Below are 19924 nucleotides of genomic sequence, written 5' to 3'. Positions count from 1 at the left end.
TTTTTTCTTCCTTTTCAGGAGTTCCTGTTTTGAGTTTTTTCCCCCATTTGTTGGGGTTTTTCCTCTGGGACTCCTTCTGGAGGGTATGGTCTGCTTAGGTGTTTTCTGTCAAGCGGCACCGTGGCTACTAGAAAGGGTCGCCCCTATCTGGGATTATCCAGAACCAGCAGAAGACCAGGTGTATTTTCCAATCCTACATCCAGAGGTGAGAAGCTGTGTGCGGTTCGTGACATGAAATGTCTTGACGTTGCTGGGGGTGTTCCTGCTGTAGAAGGTCTGTAACTACGGACCGCAGTGTGCTCAAAAGAATGAAAAAGATACCAGTCACAGTTGGTCAGTCACACCGTGGTGGACCCACCAGGGGACTGCTGTCTTTGTCGGGAACATTGTTCCAGGCGGGCTGACGGCAGTCTTGGTTGTAATCAGCCAGGGTGGCGTTGAACTCAGAGCCACCTGGCTGATTACAACCTTGTTCTCCGCAAGCCTTTTCACGGCTATTTCCCCACCATTAAAAGACTGGTGAAGAACAAGTTTAGGGGGGCACAGGGGTCCATGCACTGCCCATGCTTGTGGCATGGGCAGTGTAGGGCCCCCCTGCCCAGTACAGTCGGAATCCGCACTGTATGCTTTGCATGGAGGTGGTGTCCTCCCCGTGGGTTTGGCGGTCCTGCATTGGGATCATCAAACTCTTAATCGGCCCCTAAGAGTACTACCAGTCCTATTCAAAAAAGTAGTCGAACAATACGAATTGCGCAAGTCTTTGTAACTGTGAGATAGGAGGCCAAGATATTCTGATACACTTTATGCTTTTTTGTTTAAAAAATAAGGAAACCGCTCTTGCGTCCACTTGTCCAGAAGCATAACACAAGGTTATGAAGCAAGGTCATATCTCCATGCTACTAGAAGGATTCTGGTACCATCTTTCTGTCTGATGCCTCCTACATTGTTATACAAGTAAATATTTACGGGGCGGGCACAAGAACTCCCAGAATCTGGGTCCATTACACATACAAGTCAAGAATGGTTCTCTCGGAAGATGTATAAACAACAAAAAACAATTAGAAAAACACATTTTTTGATAAGGGGTCTAAGCCCGCCCCTTAGACAGGTTATGTAATGATTAGTAACAACACATCACTTATACAAAAACAAAACCATAGTTAAGAATTCTAAAACAACAAAATTATATAGTAGGATGTTACACAAGGTGAGATTGGCGCAGTGCTCATGATAGTGCGGTCACAACAAAACACAAATATACAGTATATATTACATCAATAACAGTCTGAGCAGTTGTGTACAAAGTTTGACAAATGTAGTATAACACTTACATCTGTAACCTCTAAAAATATGCTTTTATCTATTTTCTTTACAATTAGGTCATGTCATTGCATGGACTTTAACAATGTTTTACCTTCTCCACTGATGGCAGTTGGCCACTCTCCAGAAACGTTTTTTCATTTGCTTCTTCAGTGCTTGAAACTGGAAGTACAATAAGTGGCACACCAATTTCAGCCTTTCCATCTGCCTCTTCTAGACCAACTTTTCGGGAGCCAGATTGTGGGCTGAAGCTCCTAACATCTTCCAGGGCCTTCAGTCTATCTGTTCGCTCCTTTTCAGCCTTCTCCTTCTCCAGACGTTCCTTTTCAGCGCGTTCCCTCTCTTGTCTTTCAAGTTTCTCCCTTTCTCGGTCCTTCCGACCCTTCCGCACCGATGTAGCCTGTCGTTCGGGAATTTGATCCTCTCCTTCTTGCTGGATGTCTTCTGGAGTAGAGGGGTGATGGTGACCCCCCTGAATGCGGTCCCAAAAGGCCAGAATGTTGAGGACCTCCTTTTGTGAATGCTCGTAAATCTTGAACCTCTGCACAAGCTGCTTCTCACTGTCACTCATGACTTCCTTCTCAGGTTCCTCGTGTCCTCCAGATGGCACAGGAGCCTGGGAAGAATCCGCCACAAGGCTCCCAAGTACTCTGCTTTTTTTCCTCTTGTTTAGGTCTTCTGTGTCGGTTGATACAGGTGCTGCAGAAGCCTTTCTCTCTTGTGAGGAGTCTATCCTGCCACTTACGTTTCCACCCTGTGAAAATGGGAACAAAAAGAAGAGCAGGTTCTTTAGATTTAAGCCATTCAGCAAATGATGCAAGCATGTTTTAAGTTATTTCAAAATTTAGATAGCACAACATGCCATGATGATATAGTTTGAGTACCAAATATATTTCTATTGAAATCAAAATGAATGCAAGTTAAATATGAAGGCAAAGAAAGGGGGAGAAAAAACTAAAAGGATAGATTACTGAGAAACTAAACAGAGCTGACATGACAACATCGTAAAAATAAACCCAACTGTCCAATTGCCTTTTGTATCCTAGGATGAGGCATGTGTGTTTTACTCAGTTCGTATGTTCAAAATCTTAAGGAAGCCAAGCAAATTGTGAGCATTGAAAATACTGCTTAAAAGGAAGGTCATTATCAACCACTCATAATAGTCGACATTTTAATTTTAATGTGATTTACATTATAAGACCAAGAAGAGAGCTCTCTGATGGGATGGGCCAACGCTTTTGAGTGAAATGCATGTTATGAATATTATACCAGCATTCATTCAGAGACTAAAAACATTTCACATCTTTTTTTCTTTAACGTTTGGCCAAAATGTATGGAGTTAAAGCATGAGAACATAGGGTTCAGTATACCTACTTAACACTGACATCGTCAACATGTACTTAGATTATTGATTTACAATTTATGACATTTCAAATGTGTTTGTAAAATGCTTATTTCGTTTTTATTCGTTTTGTCAAAAAGACAACAACTGAGAAAAGATGGGCAAAAGAACCCTTAGTGCTTGGAACAGCACATTTAACATGTTAAGATGTTACTAGAATGGAAGACCATATATTTTTTGGGAGCTCATTCAAAGCATATACTTGTTCCTCTCCTATCAGATGCTCTCCTAACTTCCACAAACACCTTAGCCAGAGTAACTACAAGGTTAGAATTTGTCTGTTATACGCCCAAGGGAAAAGCCTTGCTTGAGCGTCTCGGAAACATGATTCCCCTAATATGGTGCGCTCTTTCGCTTTGATTACTGATAACAGGTAATCTTTAGGGAGATCTCCGACGATCTCGTGTCTTTATGGCATGTTACTTCTCTGAACACTTATTAAGAAAGACAGCAATGATGCCCCCATCCTAATGAATGCAATAGAGTTGTGGACTATGCCACCAAAGACTTTCTCAATGGCAAGCCCGTGCCACATTGTTTGATTTGAAGCAAATCATTAATAATTGGCGACTAACTTTGGCAACTTGGAAGCCTGTGCTTGTTTCTCTGACACAAAATTAGTGAAAGGAACTTTCTCACTTTTGGTGCAAGTTAAATATTCCATCTAAGGGAAGGTCCAGGAATACGTCTTCTTGCATTTCAAGGAAAGCAATGTTTAATACTGTATACACATTTCATAAGTGTTCCTCCCAGAATTCGTTGGCGCAACCTCTGCAAATACGGACTTTGGGTTCCTTTTTCTAAATACCTTTTTCAAGAGCTCGAGTGTGCACCGAGCTGTCGTTCCATCCCTGCTCTATTCTGCAGTATTAACATGCAGTTTTTCACCAGGTCACGTAGGGTGGAAAATCAATTAGTGGCAGCTCCCCTCTCCGTATGATACTCCGCCCAGAGTGCGGGAGAGGGTTTTAAATGTTACCTTTATTTTTTCATTTTAATATTAGTTTTTACTAATGCCGCCTGAGCCTTCCTGCTTTTACTGCCACTTACGCACTGTGCAACAAAGGAGCCAAGGCATGGTAGACTGTACCTCAAGCCAGTGGAGAGACGGGCTTTCCAATGGTGGTAAGATTGGTCTTTTGAAGATACACTTATTTATTTACTTTCAGACTTATTGCATTGTTTTATTATTATAAGCGCTGCATACAATGGAAAGCTGTTCTTTGTCAGTGGTAGAACAAAATAGAAACAAGCATTAACAAAGCCAATAGGTCTTGACTGCATCAGATATTGGCTTTGTAGAACAGGTTACTTACCTTTGGTAATGCCTTATCTGGTAGAGACTAGGTAGCCATAGATTTCTTACCTTACAATATCCCCAGGCGTCAAACTGGATCCAGAAGATCTGAGTAGTGTTTGCAGTGATTATCACTCTTGCATGTCCACATGTGTATATTTGGACCTTATTTGACAGCTAATTGTTTGTCTTAATATTCCCCAGGATGGTGGGACTTACATGTTCTTTGTACCCCCCACCTTCCTGGAGTTTAGGTACCTAGAGTTTGATCCTCACTCAGGTAGGTCCTGAGTGGCTGTTTTTGGTAACATACCTTTGGGTTAGTTATTAGGAATCCTAAGCCCTGACAGCAGAAACATGTTGGCTTGAGTAGACAGGGTAATTAGGCTCTTCTTACTGTCCTAGTGTGTTTTTAATCATGCTCACGGACACAACTAATAAAGATGAACAACACCTGTAGCCCAAGAGTTCTTCTTAACTTGATCTGGATCCCTGACTTTGTCCAGTATTTTTTTTTTTATATAAGAACTCCCTCTGGTGTAGCTCTTACCAAGAGGTTGAGTCGACCCTGGTGGCACTGTCCTACCAGGGTGGGGGAGAGGTGGTCAAGGATGAAGCATGACATGACAAGTATGTGAGACCACCTCTTCCATTAAGGAACACCCCACTTGCTGGATAAATAGTACATTCTCTAAAAACTTCAGGACTCAATAACTAGTCTTGCTAATCAGAAGTCGACAAATTGTCCTACTTTATGCTCTACTCCACCTCACCAGTTGTGATTTTTGTTTTTTCTTGGGAGGATGTGTGGTGTTGAGGTTTCCCTTTCTTTCTCGCTCTGTGGTCCATAGATTTGAGCAGTACCCCTGTGCGCCAGTAGGTGGCATGGTTCAGCTCCACATCGGCCCAATGGAAGTGATGTATGAGGTACCTATAAAGGTACCACCCTAGTGTGCTGACTTTAGTTACTTTAGTGACTTTCTAAGCCAGGAACAAAGAGCCAGGATGAGAAATGACCAATGGCGTGGAAAAACTAGGGCCCCCGAGAAGGGTGTCCCCTATGCTACAACCTGCTCTTAAAGTGGAAAGGATGAGAGGGTCAGTTAGGAATCTGTAGCTAGATAGAGTCTTTACAAGGTAAGGAGTAACCAATATAATAGAGACTTCTAGCCGCAGATTCCTTAGCTTTCAATAGATATCCAAGCAATGCCTTCCCAGAGGTTGGCTTGCAAAGCCAATTCCAAATCAAAAAGTCCTGTAGGACTGAACGGGTAAAGAACCCTTCATAAGGGACCTGAATGCCCAGGCAAGACTGTTTTGTAAATGTGTGCAAGGATGCCCACACTGCTGCCTGACAGATAGAGTATAGGAACTCTGCGGACAAACACAGTAGTCGAAGCCTTAGCTCCCCTAGAATAAGCATGCAAACCCTCAAGGGGTTGTCTCTAGGCCAGTGTGTAGCAGATCTTGATGCAGAGTACTATTCAACTTGAGATGGTCCATTTCTGCACAGCCTTCCTCTTCTTAGCCCCTACATACCCCACTTAGAGTCGACTATCCACCTGGAAGTCTTATCTATGGTCTAAATGAAACAACACCACTCTTTTGTGTCCAGATGGTGGGGTAATTTATCTTCTTAAGAGGAATAAGACTGAGCAAGAAAGGTAGAAAGGATGAGGTTTTGGCCTACATGGAAGAGAGTTACAACCTCTGGAAGGAAGGAGGCACATGTCCAGAGCACCAACTTGTCCTGGTAAGTGGTGGTGTCTGGAGGGTGTACCCAGAGAGCCTTTAATTCGCTGACCCTCCTGGCCGATGTTATGGCCACTAGAAAGACAGTTTTGATGGTCAAGAGACTAACAGGGCAATTGTGCAGAGGCTCAAACTGTCCACACATCAAGAAGGTGAGAACCAGATTCAAATTCCACTGAGGCATGGTTAATGGCCTGGAAGGAAACATGTGCTGTATTTCTTTAAGAAACCTAGCCACAACAGGTGGCCTAAATACTGCGGGTTGGTCCAGCAACCACAAAAAAGCAAAAATGGCCAACTGTTCCCAGAGAAGAGCCCTGCTGCGCTAAAGAGACAGCAAATATTATAGGCTAGCTTAAAGGTGCAGAAAGGGCGTCAATGTTGTGAGAATCACACCAGGTCACAAACATATCCCAATGGCAGGAGTAAACCGACTTGGTGGAGGGTCGCCTGGCTGCCAGAATAACATCACAGACTTCACAAGTAAAGTCGAAAGCTGTCAACCGCCACTGCTCAATTTTGATGCAAGAAGGCTTAGGGTGAGCAGTTTCTGGTGCAGAACCATCCCCTGTTGCTGTGATAGAAGATCCTGATGAAGTGGCAGGCTGACTAGAGGACCGATTGTCATGCTTAACAGCTCGAGCTACCAGACTCTCCATGTTCATTCCAAACCAAAAAGAATAACTTTGGCCCAGTCGTTTCTGATCTTCTTGAGAAGTCTGGGCAGGAGTGGTATTGGCGGAAAGGCATATAGGAGGCCAGAGTTCCACATGAGACGTAAAGTGTCTCAGAGGGAAAGTCACCTTGGAACTCCAGCATGCAAAACTGCTGACACGGAGTATTCTCTGCAGTGGCAAACATATCTAACCAAGACTCTCCCGACTGTTGAAAGAGTTCTTGCAACACCTCCAGATGGAGATGCCACTTGTGATCTGCTAGGCATCTATGGATGAGTTCGCCCACCCTGGCATTCAGAAATTTCATCAGGTACCGAACCGCCAGGGACATACCCTGGCTTTCTAGCCATGTCTAGAGATGCATAGCTTCTTGGCAAACTGTATAGGATCCCACTCCACCCTATTTGTTGCAGTACCCTATGGCAGTGGTGTTGGCCTTCAATTGAGGGAAGAAGGCCTTTAATGACAAGCGATTCACCTGAAGTTTCAACAGGTTGATATGGAGCTCAGATTCCGTCAGAGACCAGAGTCCTCTGATTTCCACCTCTGCCAGATGGCTGTTCCATCTCAGAAGTGATGGATCTGTCAGAAGAGGTCAACTCTGGTTGGGGAAGTGAAGGGGTCTGCCCTTGACCCAATCACAGTTCTTCAGCCACCACCGCACAAAATATGCAGTTCCCTCCTACATCTGAACCAGGTTGGAGAGATTCCACTGATACTACGCCCACTGAGTCTTGAGGTCCCAATGCAGAGCCTGCATTTGGCAACAGGCATAAGTTACAAACAGGATGCAGAAGGCCATGAGGACCAACAGCCTCAGAGTATTTCTCACTGAAATCCAGGATCAAGACTGAAACATTGGTATCTAGCCTGAATATCCTGTATTCAGCACTCAGGAGGATAAGCCCAAAACTGCACTGTGTCCAGAACAGCTCATATGAATGGAAGTGTCTGAGAGGGAGTTACGTGTGACTTTGTCAAGTTGATAGTGAACCCAGTGAGTGCAGAAGGTTCATCGTAGTCTGGAGGTGGGAGACAACTGCCTGGGACGAGCCCACCTTCAACAGTCGTTGAGGTAGGGAGAGACTGGAATGCCAATCCTCTACAGATGAGCTACAACCACTACCATCACTTTCATGATCACCAGAGGGGTGCTGGTAAGGCCAAAGGGGAGCACAGAAAACTTAATGTGCTCTTGGCCCACTGTGAATCACAGGTAGCGTCTGTGGGCAGTCAGGACAGGGGTGTGGAAACAATGCATCCTGCTAATCCAACACTGCCATTTAGTCACCCAGGTCCAGGTCAGACAGAACTTGTGCAAGTGTGAGCATCTTGAATTTTTTCTCTTTCAGAAAGAAATTAAGTAGGTGCAGGTCTAGGATAGGATAAACTCTCCTGATAGTCCTCTTGGCAAGGGGTCAGCACTTCCTGACATAGCACGGAAAGGTAGTCAGCCAGTTTTAAGTGGGTAGCACAAGTGGAGGGACAGTCACAAAGAGGAGGAAGTAGCCCCTTTGGACTTAGTCCGATCTTACTGACAGCCGGTAATGCAGGTGATGGAGTATCCTCCCTCCCACTGGATGCCCAGGATGGTCAGAGAGCAAACTTAATGGGTTTGGAGGCTGTGGCTGCAGGGGAGGTGGGGAACTGACCTGACCCCTTGTTGCCTGTTCCACATGGTTTATTGGACCGGCACCCTCGATCACGAAAGGCTGGGAAACCTGTTGGGTGTGGTTGGAGACCCCTTCTGTAGCCACAAAAGTGACAGAAGGCAGACAGGGGGGGGGGAAGATGGTCCACAGACAAGCCCAAAGACATGACCGTAGATGTGCTGTCCCTAAAGCACTCCAGCGCTTAGTCTGCCTCCTCTCAAAAAAAGGCGAGAGCCATCAAAACGCATGTCCATAAGAAGAGCTTGGACATCCCCTGAAAAAAACAGTTGAAATCTCTCTACCTAGCGCGCCAGTTGTGTCGAGTCCACATGGTATGATGAACTTGGGTTCATTTGCCTCATTAGCATTAGCTTGGGAGAGCATCCTCTGAGACCATGGGCAGCATTTGCACAACCAAATCAAAGACTGTATGATAATATCATCCCAAAAGGCATGCAGTGTTCACTAACTGAAGTACAAGGCTGGTGGAGGAGAATATTGTCTTTCCAAAGGTACCCAGGATTTTGGATTCCCTATCCGCTGGAATGGTAGGTAGTACACCTGGGTTGATCCCAGTAGTGGTGGCTTAGACCACCACACTCTCCAGGGTGGGGTGCTAGGTAAGGAAACCCTGGTGCCCAGGAGTGAAGCAACAGCAGCAGCAGCAGCCAAATGTCCTATGCACAGGATCCCCTGTGCACAGCTTGGCCCAGGGAAGCATGCAAGTAAGGGCTTCAATAAATAAGAGTACAGGTTTGGAGAGGACGACTCGTCGCTGAAATAAATAAATCTCAATCTCTCAGTCTCTCTCAATCTCTCTCTCTCTCTCTCTCTCTCTCCATGGAGTGCTGCCGGTGTTGGCACTGCAGCGTGTGCAGACGAAGGTCACGGTCTTGCCGACGGCTCCACTGTTAATCCAGCAAGAGATCCAGAAGGCCCAACTGGAGCAGAGGGAGAACCTGCTGCTAGGGATCTAGCGGGGGCCCCTTCCGAACTTGCAGGGCCCAAAGGCACTTCAGAGGGGCCAGGCCGCCCAAATATGAGGTGCATGGCGTCATAAAATTCTTTGAGCTGGGAGGGGTCTCCTCCAGCTCCCCAAAAAATCAGGAAAGAGTGGAGCGGAACCCGAGTCAGGCTCTGCCAAAGCAGAAGGCCTGGAGTGGTGACGATCCTGCGCCTCGTAGGACGACTTTGACAGATATGGCGAAGTTGAAGACCTCTTCAACTTCTTGAATTTTTTTAATGTTTGTAGGACTTACCAAATTTCCATGATAATGTGAAGTGTGGCGATACTAGCCAGGAGCAGCTCTACGAGCGATCCTGGGACCTTCTGCATGACAAAGATCTTGAGCATCAAAGTTGTCCAACGTCAGGTGGTGAGGTGCTTGAGAAATTGCTCCCTCAGAATCTTCGGGTGCATGGCGCACGGAGTGGTCATACTACAAGCACCAAAAACACACAAAGCGCAGGTCTATCACAAATATCTGCCTGTGACAGGCTTCACATGGCTTGAAACCAGACAGTTTCTTGGGTGACATTCTCACAATAGGAGAGAAAGGTAAAAAAAAAAAAAAAAGTCATACAAAACAGTCAAAAATGACTGAGGGTAGCTCAGACTGGATAAGCGCTATCTGGAGTGGAAAGGAAAGAACCGTCCATCAGCACGCCGAAGTGGTGCCTATATAAATACCCCTAAAGTCACTTCTGACGTGGAGCCGAATGACATCACCTACTGGAACGCAGGAGTACTGCTCAGAAATCTTCTGGTTCCAGTCGGACACCTGGGGATATTCTAAGGTAAGGAATCTGCTGCAAAAAGACTATCAGATAATTATTTTTTTAGACATGTTGATCAGCACAGTTGAAAGTTAGAAAAACATTGGCCAAATCATAACATTTTTCTTTTTTTTATTGACAAGAGGGCTGGGAATTAAGCAACAGAGGGTGTGGGGGAAGTAAATCACTGTGACGCAGCCAGTGTTGTCCATGTCTTGCAGCTCTTTTTCTGTTAGGGCCGGTGTGGGGCCAGCACAAACAATGAAAATAATTACGGGTAAAGCAATATATGAGACAGTAGGATAGGAGGGAGGGTAAGAGGGAGTGGATTAAGCCAAAATTGACAACAAACAGAGGGAGTTTGGGGGCTAGTCAATGTGGAGGGAGGGCAGGTGACGGCAACCACAGACGGATATGGGAGGAACACCAGAAGGGAGAATTACACAAGGGAGCCTGATGAAAAAGGCGCAGTCTGGTAGAGTGCCAAAACCCAAAGAAAAGAATAGTGCGTAAACAAATGAGAGGTGGAAAGACAAAAGTAATGCATCCATTCTCCAAGCGAGGGACAAACACACAAGAACAAACAGCCAATAAGAAGCAAATGATAGTGATAATGAAGTCAACTGATGGTAAGCAATAGGCAGTCTCTAAGCCCACTGACAGAAAACAAAATGTCTTGAAGAGACACCACATATGCTGTCTAAGCGAGACCAAAAATAGTGCAATCAAAAGCATTGAGACCATAGACCACAATGTAAGCTTGCAGGAATTGCGTTCCTAGCAGCTTCATTTTAAAGAGTGAAATAATCTCCAATTCCTTAAGCCATTGTAGCAAGTGCTTTATATTTGGAAGCATGTGAACAAGAATGACTTTCTATAGTGTTAGAAATCAACTTGCTTGATAAGTCTGTGTTGATTAACATACTCTTTTATAGTTCTATGTGAAAAAACACATTCAGGCATGGTTGTCCCCTCCTCACCCCAAAGTTGATTTTATAAGGGTTTATGGGACATAACATTTTAAAAAGTACTTAAAACCCATAGATAAATTGAAGTTTTACCCCACACAACAGCCATGCAAACTATAATTTGCACATCAAATGCACATCTCATGAATTCACCCATGATGTGACAGATGCAATTACAAATGTGTCAGTCATACAGATTAGATTACATATCACATTATCCTTAATACTATGAAAGAGATAATTTTGAATGTAGTATTATTCAGTCATTTTAGTATGTATTACTCAATTACATTATGCTTTAAGGTTTTCTTTCTTATTGGTATAAATATTGAGAAATAATACCGTCCACACCCCCTCCACACACATTAAATATGCAGATGTGCAAGATGTAACATGCTATATACATTACTACTGAGTATGGGGCAGGCCCATGAGTCACAAGAGACCTGAGTGGATCACTGGATGGGATCATGGAGACATTGTTGCCCTCATCCTTCTGGAATACAACATAGTGTCTGATGCAGCCTCCCATTACATCCTCAAAAGCCTGAACAACATCGGAATTTATGGGCCCGCGTTCTGTTGGATCTTCTCCTTCCTGATTGACAGTACCTGGTCACTTATGCTGACACCCTTCAACTCTGATGCTTGTGCCCTCATCTGCAGAGTCCTGCAAGGATTCTCCCTGAGCCTGACCCTCTTCAACGCTTACATGATTCCGGTAACCAGCATCATTGGCTCCCACAACATCAATATCCTCTCCTGATGACACACAACATATCCTCTTCCGTCACAGAGAAAACAACCAGCACCCGGAACAAGTTCAAGGCATGCATGACCGAAATCACTGACTAGATGAAGTCATCTGTCCGAAGAAGAACTCCAACAAGACTGAAGTCATATCTTCGGGAAATGTTTCTCTCAGTGGGACTCAAACTAGTGTTCAATAGAGCTAGGACCTACATCTACCCTGATCTGCCATGCCAAAAACCTATGGACCGTCATCGACTTCAAAATCGACACAAGTGTGGTCACTGTTTTTTCAAAGGGCTCACTTTGATGGCTCATACAGCCCCTCTGCCTGTCCTAGGCTAGGCTAAATTCACACCTGCTAAGGATATTGCCCTGGGTGATAGCACACTTTACAAAATAACATAACATAAAAACATAACATATTAGGGCTTAAAGTCTTCTGCTTGGCTTTGAGAAGAATGTGCTCCCTTATCCATGTGTGTCTGGTCAGACCTCTGTGTTTTCTCCAGTGAACTTGACAACCTTTCAGATCACCGTAGTCTCTCTTTACCTTTGCATTTTTGTCAACATCAGTGCTGGGCACTGAGGTCAGAGGTCACGCAAAGTGAACCCTCTAAGCCAGAGTGGCTTCAGCCCTCTCCAAAAAGGGTAGGTTATTGGTGGCCCAAGCACAGGCATTTTACTTGTACGCCTGTAAGGGTTGGCTGATGGGTGAATTGCCTACTGGCCCTCTTACTGCCAAGGTTTCTTCAGTCTCCCTGATGCTATTCGTATTTAACCCCTAGCTTCATCTTGACCTCTGCCTCTATTTAGTGCTTAGCCTAGCTTTACACAACGTCACATTGGTGGCCACCAATTGGTGGCCACAAGAAACACCGTCACATTGGTGGCCATCTGTTCGATTTTGATTAGACTCCATTGTGTGCTTAGCTTAGCTTTGCAGACCGTGCAGGTATTTTTCTGCACACAAGTTTTGCAATGTGTTTTTCTCTTATGTTTTCATTCTTTCTTCGTGCGCTTTCTAAACAAAGACTAGAACATAACCTGGAGGAGTGCAAGTAAGATAGGGATGTACCAGGATAATGTTTATGGTACAGTAGGGAACAGCTTGGTCTTGGGAGTGCACTGTGGGATTATGGCTAAATCTCTAACATGCTCTTCCAACACTGACTGATACTGCCAGCGTTTGAACAACAACACATTGAAGGGGGAGGGATTTCTAGAATTTTCCTCTCCAGCTTGTTTAAAGTATATAAGAGGAGGAAACTAGACAACTGTGGATAGTAAAAACTGGTTGGGACAGGGCCATCTGTGCCTGCCGCCATTCCCTTGAGGGTAGTTCTCTCTTCACTGTCGACTGGGTTCAGGGCCAGTTTGCTGGCAAAGAGATAAAGCAAGAGAACCCCATGGTGAGGAATTCTTTTTAATTAATATTTTTAGCTTTGCATTGCGAATGAATATATAGTCACTGTGATGCAGATATATAAACCATGATTAAGGTAGTGTATTTTCATTTTTGTTTCTATGATCATTATTATTATACTGCTTTGATCATTTTTGGAAGTGTATTTGTGCTGCTGCATTTGACCTACATGATTCCTCTATTCAAACCTTAAACAGTGCTTTAATACATTTATTACTCAGAGTAAGAACTCTGCATTGTTGGAATTCATGTCATTCATATTTCCTCTCAATTTGAAGTGGAAGCAGAACACTTTTATTTCACTGCAGTGACTTTCTTCAAATGTGCACTTGTGTTGTACATAATTGACCTTCTTATTCAAACCTTGCAAAGTGCCTTGATAAATGTATTTTCCGGACTGAGAGTGCCGCATACCAGAAATTCCTTTCAGTATTTGTGTATCTCTTCTAAGTCTGCAGTAAAGCAAAACAGTCTCCTATACCTGGAGTTCTAAGGCATCATCACTGACCGGTATGAAGGTATTAAGTTGTGTGTGTGTTTTTTTCACATGGGATAATGCAGATGGGTGCCTCCTTGAGTCCATTAGGCAGCACGTGTAAATTCTGCACTAGGAGGTCGTCTCCACTGTGAGGGTGGGTGTTCTATCAGTGGACATACTATCATCCCGAAATACACCTCTCTGGTCTCCCTTCCTGAAACTAGATAAGGCTGGTGGGTTATTTTTTTTGTTAGCTTTTAACTTTGGTGCTGTTTGACAAAAAAACATGAAACTTTCCAAGGATATGTCTCATCCACCTGAGCTCCTTCCTGGAAAGATTCTGGATGATCCGTCAAGCAGGAGATGAGAACATCGAGAGGGTGGGAGGGATTGGGGGGAGGGGGAGGTGTTCTACATCCAAATCGGCTGAATGGAATTAGACCTAATAAGTAAAAAGCTAGATCTTTATCAAGAAAGTGTACTTTTTGTGATCTGATGTAAATATGTTTAGTTGCTCTTGACAAATTAAGGTTCAGAATTTATAGATGCATCAGGTCATACCGGTTTCGACAGATCAAAAGATAAGATCTAAATGGCCTCTTCACATCATCAAATATGTATGGCAGCCATTTTAGGGTTCAAGGGCTGAGTCCCTATGTCCTGAAAAAAAAAAAACAGCATAATGAGGCGTGGTACCCTGGACCCTGGGGTCGTGCGTGGCCCAGGGCAAAAGCTAAAGAAACATTTTTTTTCCTCTGCTACTACTGCAGAAAAAAAATGAAGAAAAAAAACCAGGGTGGGAACACTCCCTTTTCAATGAACCCTCCCACCCCATTGTGGGCCAGGGCCTGGTGGTTAGCATGTTGTTATTGTTGGTGGAGGAGGGTGCAGCCTCCCTCTCACAGCCACTTAATGGTCCCATGGACCCTATCCCCTGGGACCCGAGACTATTTTTATTTTGAAAAGGGAAGGAGCTTGCAGCGCCACCTCCCAAAACATTTAAGGGCCCCAAGGACCCCATCACCCAGGGCCCAAAGTGTTATTTGAGGAGGAGTGGGGCCCCTCTCCCTAAGCCATATAATGGCCGAAGGACCTCATTCCCGGGGCCCTGAAGTCAGTCAGTGTACTGGGAACCCCATTCGCCTAGACAGTTTGTTACAAACCTAACTCCCTGTCTGAGCTCTCCCTGGCAGGTAATTTAGCTTTGCTCCATCCTGGTGGCAACAGAAACAAAAGCTGCTCCTGCCAGGTGAGAGCAACGCAACACTTGATATTGGTTTTGGAGGATTCCCCGAATAGGGATGTGCCCACCTCCCCTCAGGGAGGAGGCACAAAGAGGGTGTAGCCACCCTCCAGAACAGTAACCATTGGCTACTGCCCACCAGACCTAAACACACCCCTAAATTGAGTAATTAGGGGCGACCCTAAACCCAGGAAATCAGATTCCTGCAACCTGAAGAAAGAAGGACTGCTGACCTGAAAGCCCCGCAGAGACAACAGAGACAACAACTGACTTGGCCCCCAACCGTACCGGCTGGTCTCCAGACTCAAAGAACCTGCACAGCAACGCATCCAGCGGGACCAGTGACCCCCGAGAGCTCAGAGGACTGGCCTGCACCTAAAGGACAAAGAACCTCCAGAGGAGAGCAGCTCTGTCCAGAAACAACAAAGAAACCAACTTTTAAGAGACTCCAACTTCCTGCCAGAAGCGTGAGTCTTCCCACTCTGCACCCAACTCCCCCAGTTCGAGTTCAAGACAAGCAACACCGCAGAAAGAACTCCCAGGTGACTCCAATGATGTGGACACCCTGAGTCGACCTCCCTGCATCCCCACAGTGATGCCTGCAGAGAGGATCCAGAGGCTCCCCCTTACCACCATTGCTGGTAACAAAGGAACCAGACACCTGGCCAAGCACTGCACCTGCAGCCCCCAGGACCGAGAGGAACCACCTACCAGTGCAGGACTGATCAGCAAGCTGCCCTCATCGTAGCCCAGTCGGTGGCTGGCCCGAGAAGCCCCCCTGTGCCCTGCCTGCATCGCCAGAGTGACCCTCGGGTCCCTCCATTGATTTCAATACAAAACCCGACACCTACTTTGCACCCTGCACCCGGCTGCCCCTGTGCCGCTGAGGGTGTGCTTGTGCCCCCCTCCCCCCAAGTGCTCTACAAAACCCCCCTGGTCTGCTCCCCAAGGATGCAGGTACTTACCTGGTAGCAGACTGGGACCGGAGCACCCATGTTCTCCATAGGCACCTATGTTATTTGGACCTTCCTTTGTCCTCTGCACCTGACTGGCCCTGTGTTGCTGGTGCAGTGGCTTTGGAGTTGCCTTGAAACCCCAACGGTGGGCTGCCTATGCCCAGGAGGCTGAACTTGTAAGTACTTTACTTACCTGAGAAACTAACCAATACTTACCTTTCCAAGGAACTGTTGATTTTTGCAGTGTCCACTTTTAAAATAGCTTATTGCCAGTTTTGCCAAAACTGTATGTACTACTGTTTTAAATCAAAGTTCTATACTTACCTGTGTGAAGTACCTTACAATGTATGTACTTACCTAAATTCTTAATCTTGTGGTTCTAAAATAAATTAAGAAAATAATATTGTTCTATATAAAAACCTATTGGCCTGGAGTTAAGTCTTTGAGTGTGTTCCTCATTTATTGCCTGTGTGTGTACAACAAATGCTTAACTCTAACCTCTGATAAGCCTACTGCTCGACCACACTACCACAAAATAGAACATTAGGATTATCTAAGTTTGCCACTATCAACCTCTAAGGGGTACCCTTGGACAGAGCCAACTTCCTACACTGAGGATGTGTTAGACCTGACAGCCTTAGGGTGGTCTTCATCCATATATTTTCCCTACTTTGCCTCACTTTTGCTGATCTGTTTTATGTGAGCCTTAGGACTATGGACACTTTATCGCTGCTAACCAGCGAGGAAGTGCATGTGTTCACGCTATTAAAACCTGCTAACTTTTGTCTAAACACAATTGGCACATTTAATTGACTTATACATCCCTAGTAAAGTGCACTGTGTGTGCTGCTTAGGGCCTGTAAATAAATATTACTAGTGGGCCTGCATCACTGATTGTGCCACCCACGTAAGTAGCCCTTTAAACATGTCTCAGGCCTGCCACTGCAGAGCCTGTATGTGCAGTTTCACTGCCATGTTGTCTTGGCATTTAAAACCCCTTGACAATCCTTAAACCCCTCTTTTATTACACATATTACACCCCTAAGGTAGGCCCTATAAGTAAAAAGCAGGACATATACATTTTAGTTTTACATGTCCTGGTGGTGAAAAACTCTCTAATTTGTTTTTCACTACTGAAAGGCCACCTCGTCTCATAGGATAGCATTAGGGAATCCTTAATGCATTTGAGTGTAATTCTTGAATGAGAGAGTAGGACAGTTATGTTTGGTACCTGTGGACTTGTAATAATAAATTATCTTTAAAGGTAAAGTTGGACTTACGATTACAACTTTCAAAATGCTACTTTTAGCAAGTTGACATTTTTTCTGCTTCTAAGGCATATGTGCCTGCTCCCTGCCTCCAATACACATCTGAGTTGAGTGACAGCTGGGCTTTGTGCATTCCCTCTAGACAGTCACACACAAACAAAGCTGAGGTGTGCCATTTACATTCCGATGGCCCATTACCAGGCTGATGGGTCTTCCTAAGCTAGATGAGAGGGTGGAGCTGACACTTGCACCTGAATATGGCTGTGCCTGTCCCACACAAAGAGCAGCATACTGCACTTCAAAGCCCTTCTTCTAAGTCCTCCGCAACTTCAGAGGCATAAATGCGTATAAGAAATGGACTTCTGACCCTACCAAATCAGTACACTTCTGGACCTGAGGATACTCTGCCAAGAAGGACTGCTGTGCTGAGGAGAGTGCCACTCTGCTGGACTCCTGCTTTGCTGTGCCTGCCCTGCTTGCCTGGGAGTAAGAACAACTGGACCTGAATCTCTACATCCCAAGAACCAAGTGACTCCAAGGGCTTACCTCCTGTTCTGCAGTCTCAGAGACATCAAAGACAGCCTGCATCTCCAACAGCAACTAGGCTCTGCCACCTGTGAGTCCTGCCAAGTGGTCCCAAACCAATTCTGGGCCTTTGGAAGTGGATTCTGGTGTGCTGCAACTCTCAAAGTCGACGCATCATGCTGATCAGACTTGCTGCATTGCCTCCCAGCACTGACGCATCACCACTGCCGCAGAGGACAAAGACTTTGCAGCTCCAACTTGCTGATTTGGAACTGGCAGATCACCTTCATCCTCAAAACCATACCTTTGCATCACCTGGTTGTGCAGCTCGACGACAATGCATCACTTTTGCAAAAGAGTCCAACGCTGCAGCCCTGCTAGAGGATCAACAACTGCGTGGCACAAAGGCGAGGCATCCCGTGACTGCATAGACCGGAACCAAAGCATTGCCTTTGCAGCATCCCCTCTGCTCCTTGCATCAAATACTCGACGGAGACACAATTCTCCACAAAAGGTACTGTTTCAGTGGGACAAGGTTGTTCCCTGTAGTTGGCCCACGCGCCATTGCAGTTGACCTGAACTTTGGATTTCACAACCAGCTAGCTCCGGTTGGCTCTTTAAGTTTCTAGGCACTATAATTGAAGATATTCTTTTAAAATTCATCTCTTGACTTCTACTTATGGGAGTTTTGTTGTTTTGGTCTTGCTTTACTGATAAATACATAATCTATTTTTCTAACTTGCTGAGGAGTCTTTTTGAGGTTTTTTTCCGCTGTGTCACTGTTTTAAGTGTTGCACAAATACTTCACGCATTGTCTCCTAAGTTAAGCCTGGCTGCTATGTGTTAAGCTACCAGGGAGTGCCACAGATTAATTTATGGTGTGTAACTGACTTATCCTAACTAAGACTATGGTCCCTACTTGAACAGGGAGCATGCCTCTGCCAAGCAGAAACCCAATTTCTCACATGGTGGCTTCTGTGGTCACCCTAACGCCTGTGGCATTCTCCATGTGTGCCATCTTGTGGTAAGAATTGATACGAAGCTGGTGGGGAGTAGTAGCCAGACAGTCCTCTAGATCCTAGACCTCATCATTATTAAAGACTTCAATCACCTGAGCTTCTGCCTCCTCCTCATTTTCCTCCTCAATGTCATGACTTGAAGAAGGTTGTGGCAGCTCAAAGTGATTCTTATGGGGTCTCTAGCAGCATCTGAAGTGGAAGCACAACCAGCAAAGGGGAGTCAGACAGAGCTGATAATAGTGCTAGTTCAGGCACTGAAGAAGGAAGAGCCAACAATGTCACTGCTGATGACAGAGCCATGGATTATACCAATAAATATTCAGAGTCACATGCATGGCTAGGACCCAGTTTGCACTACAGAGATGTACTGTTTACAATTTTGCCAAATTCATCAAAAATACAACATATGAGACCCATCAAAATGTATTTGAATTGCACACAATGTTTTCATACGTACAAAATATACACAAATATTAATTAGTCAACAAGCCATAACATTTTCTTAAATGTTTAATGATAATGATTGCAGACGTTTCTTCAATTGCATCAGTTTATTAATTTAACATGCTGCCCAGTGCATTTCGGGACAACCTGTCCCGTCTTTGGGCTTCAGGGTTAAAAGAGGCAGAAACTTTGTTAGATAATTTCCACACTAACAGTACTCCCTGTTTTCCCCTTTTTTCTTTGCATTTCCTTTCTTTTTTGCTTTTTGGTGCCTTTTATTTTTGTATCATGTCTATCAGCGATACAGCATCACCTCTGAAGAAGGGACAGGTTGCACTGAAATGCAATGGGCAGCATGTTACATTAGAAATCAACACAATTAAAGAAACGTCTACAATCATTATCATTCAAAATGTAAGAAAATGTTATGGCTTGTTGCTGATTAATTAATATTTGTGTACATTTTTGTACGTTTGAAAACACTGTGTGCAATTCAAACACATTTTGATGAGTATTATATATTGTTGTATTTTTGATTAATTTGGCAAAATTGAAAACAGTTTATCTCTGCAGTGCACACTGGGTCCTAGCCATGCAGCTGGCTCGGAATATTACTTTTTTAGTAAGGTTGTGTTTTGGGCAGTGCACGTCACAGTGTAGCACACAACATCTTGTATAACTTGTTTAAATGTGGAATACTGTTCACGAGTCAGGAGTGCATGATCTATGGTCTTTGTAGAGAAATGGATTAATCCCTTGCCATCTGCAGAGCATTAAATAGTGTAACAACTAAAGCTGCAGCAAAGAATAGTGGATAGGCTGACAGGAGAACAGCCGAATAGCCAATGGGATTACAACTCACAGGAGAACAGACGACAGCAGAACAGCTTGCAGGATCTCTGTCAACGTTATAGCAATTTATGAGCCTACGTATGCAAAACCCAATAAAGTTACCTGAAAACATAAAGCTA

The 19924-nt window shown here is 44.7% G+C and overlaps 1 protein-coding gene across 2 annotated transcripts in view; it reads right to left on the bottom strand.

Annotated features, from left to right (window-relative positions):
* HYDIN (HYDIN axonemal central pair apparatus protein) overlaps positions 1 to 19924 on the bottom strand; it is a 2122366-nt gene that overhangs the window by 701703 nt on the left and 1400739 nt on the right. For both annotated transcript variants that reach the window (XM_069217473.1, XM_069217472.1), the window contains one exon: positions 1415 to 2074. In XM_069217473.1, coding sequence (XP_069073574.1) covers positions 1415 to 2074 — 660 coding nt within the window. The remainder of the gene's footprint in view (positions 1 to 1414; positions 2075 to 19924) is intronic.

This window comes from Pleurodeles waltl, chromosome 12 (genome assembly GCF_031143425.1).
Source record: "Pleurodeles waltl isolate 20211129_DDA chromosome 12, aPleWal1.hap1.20221129, whole genome shotgun sequence".
In the NCBI taxonomy this organism is placed as follows: domain Eukaryota; kingdom Metazoa; phylum Chordata; class Amphibia; order Caudata; family Salamandridae; genus Pleurodeles; species Pleurodeles waltl.
This window is presented reverse-complemented; position numbering and strand designations above follow the sequence as displayed.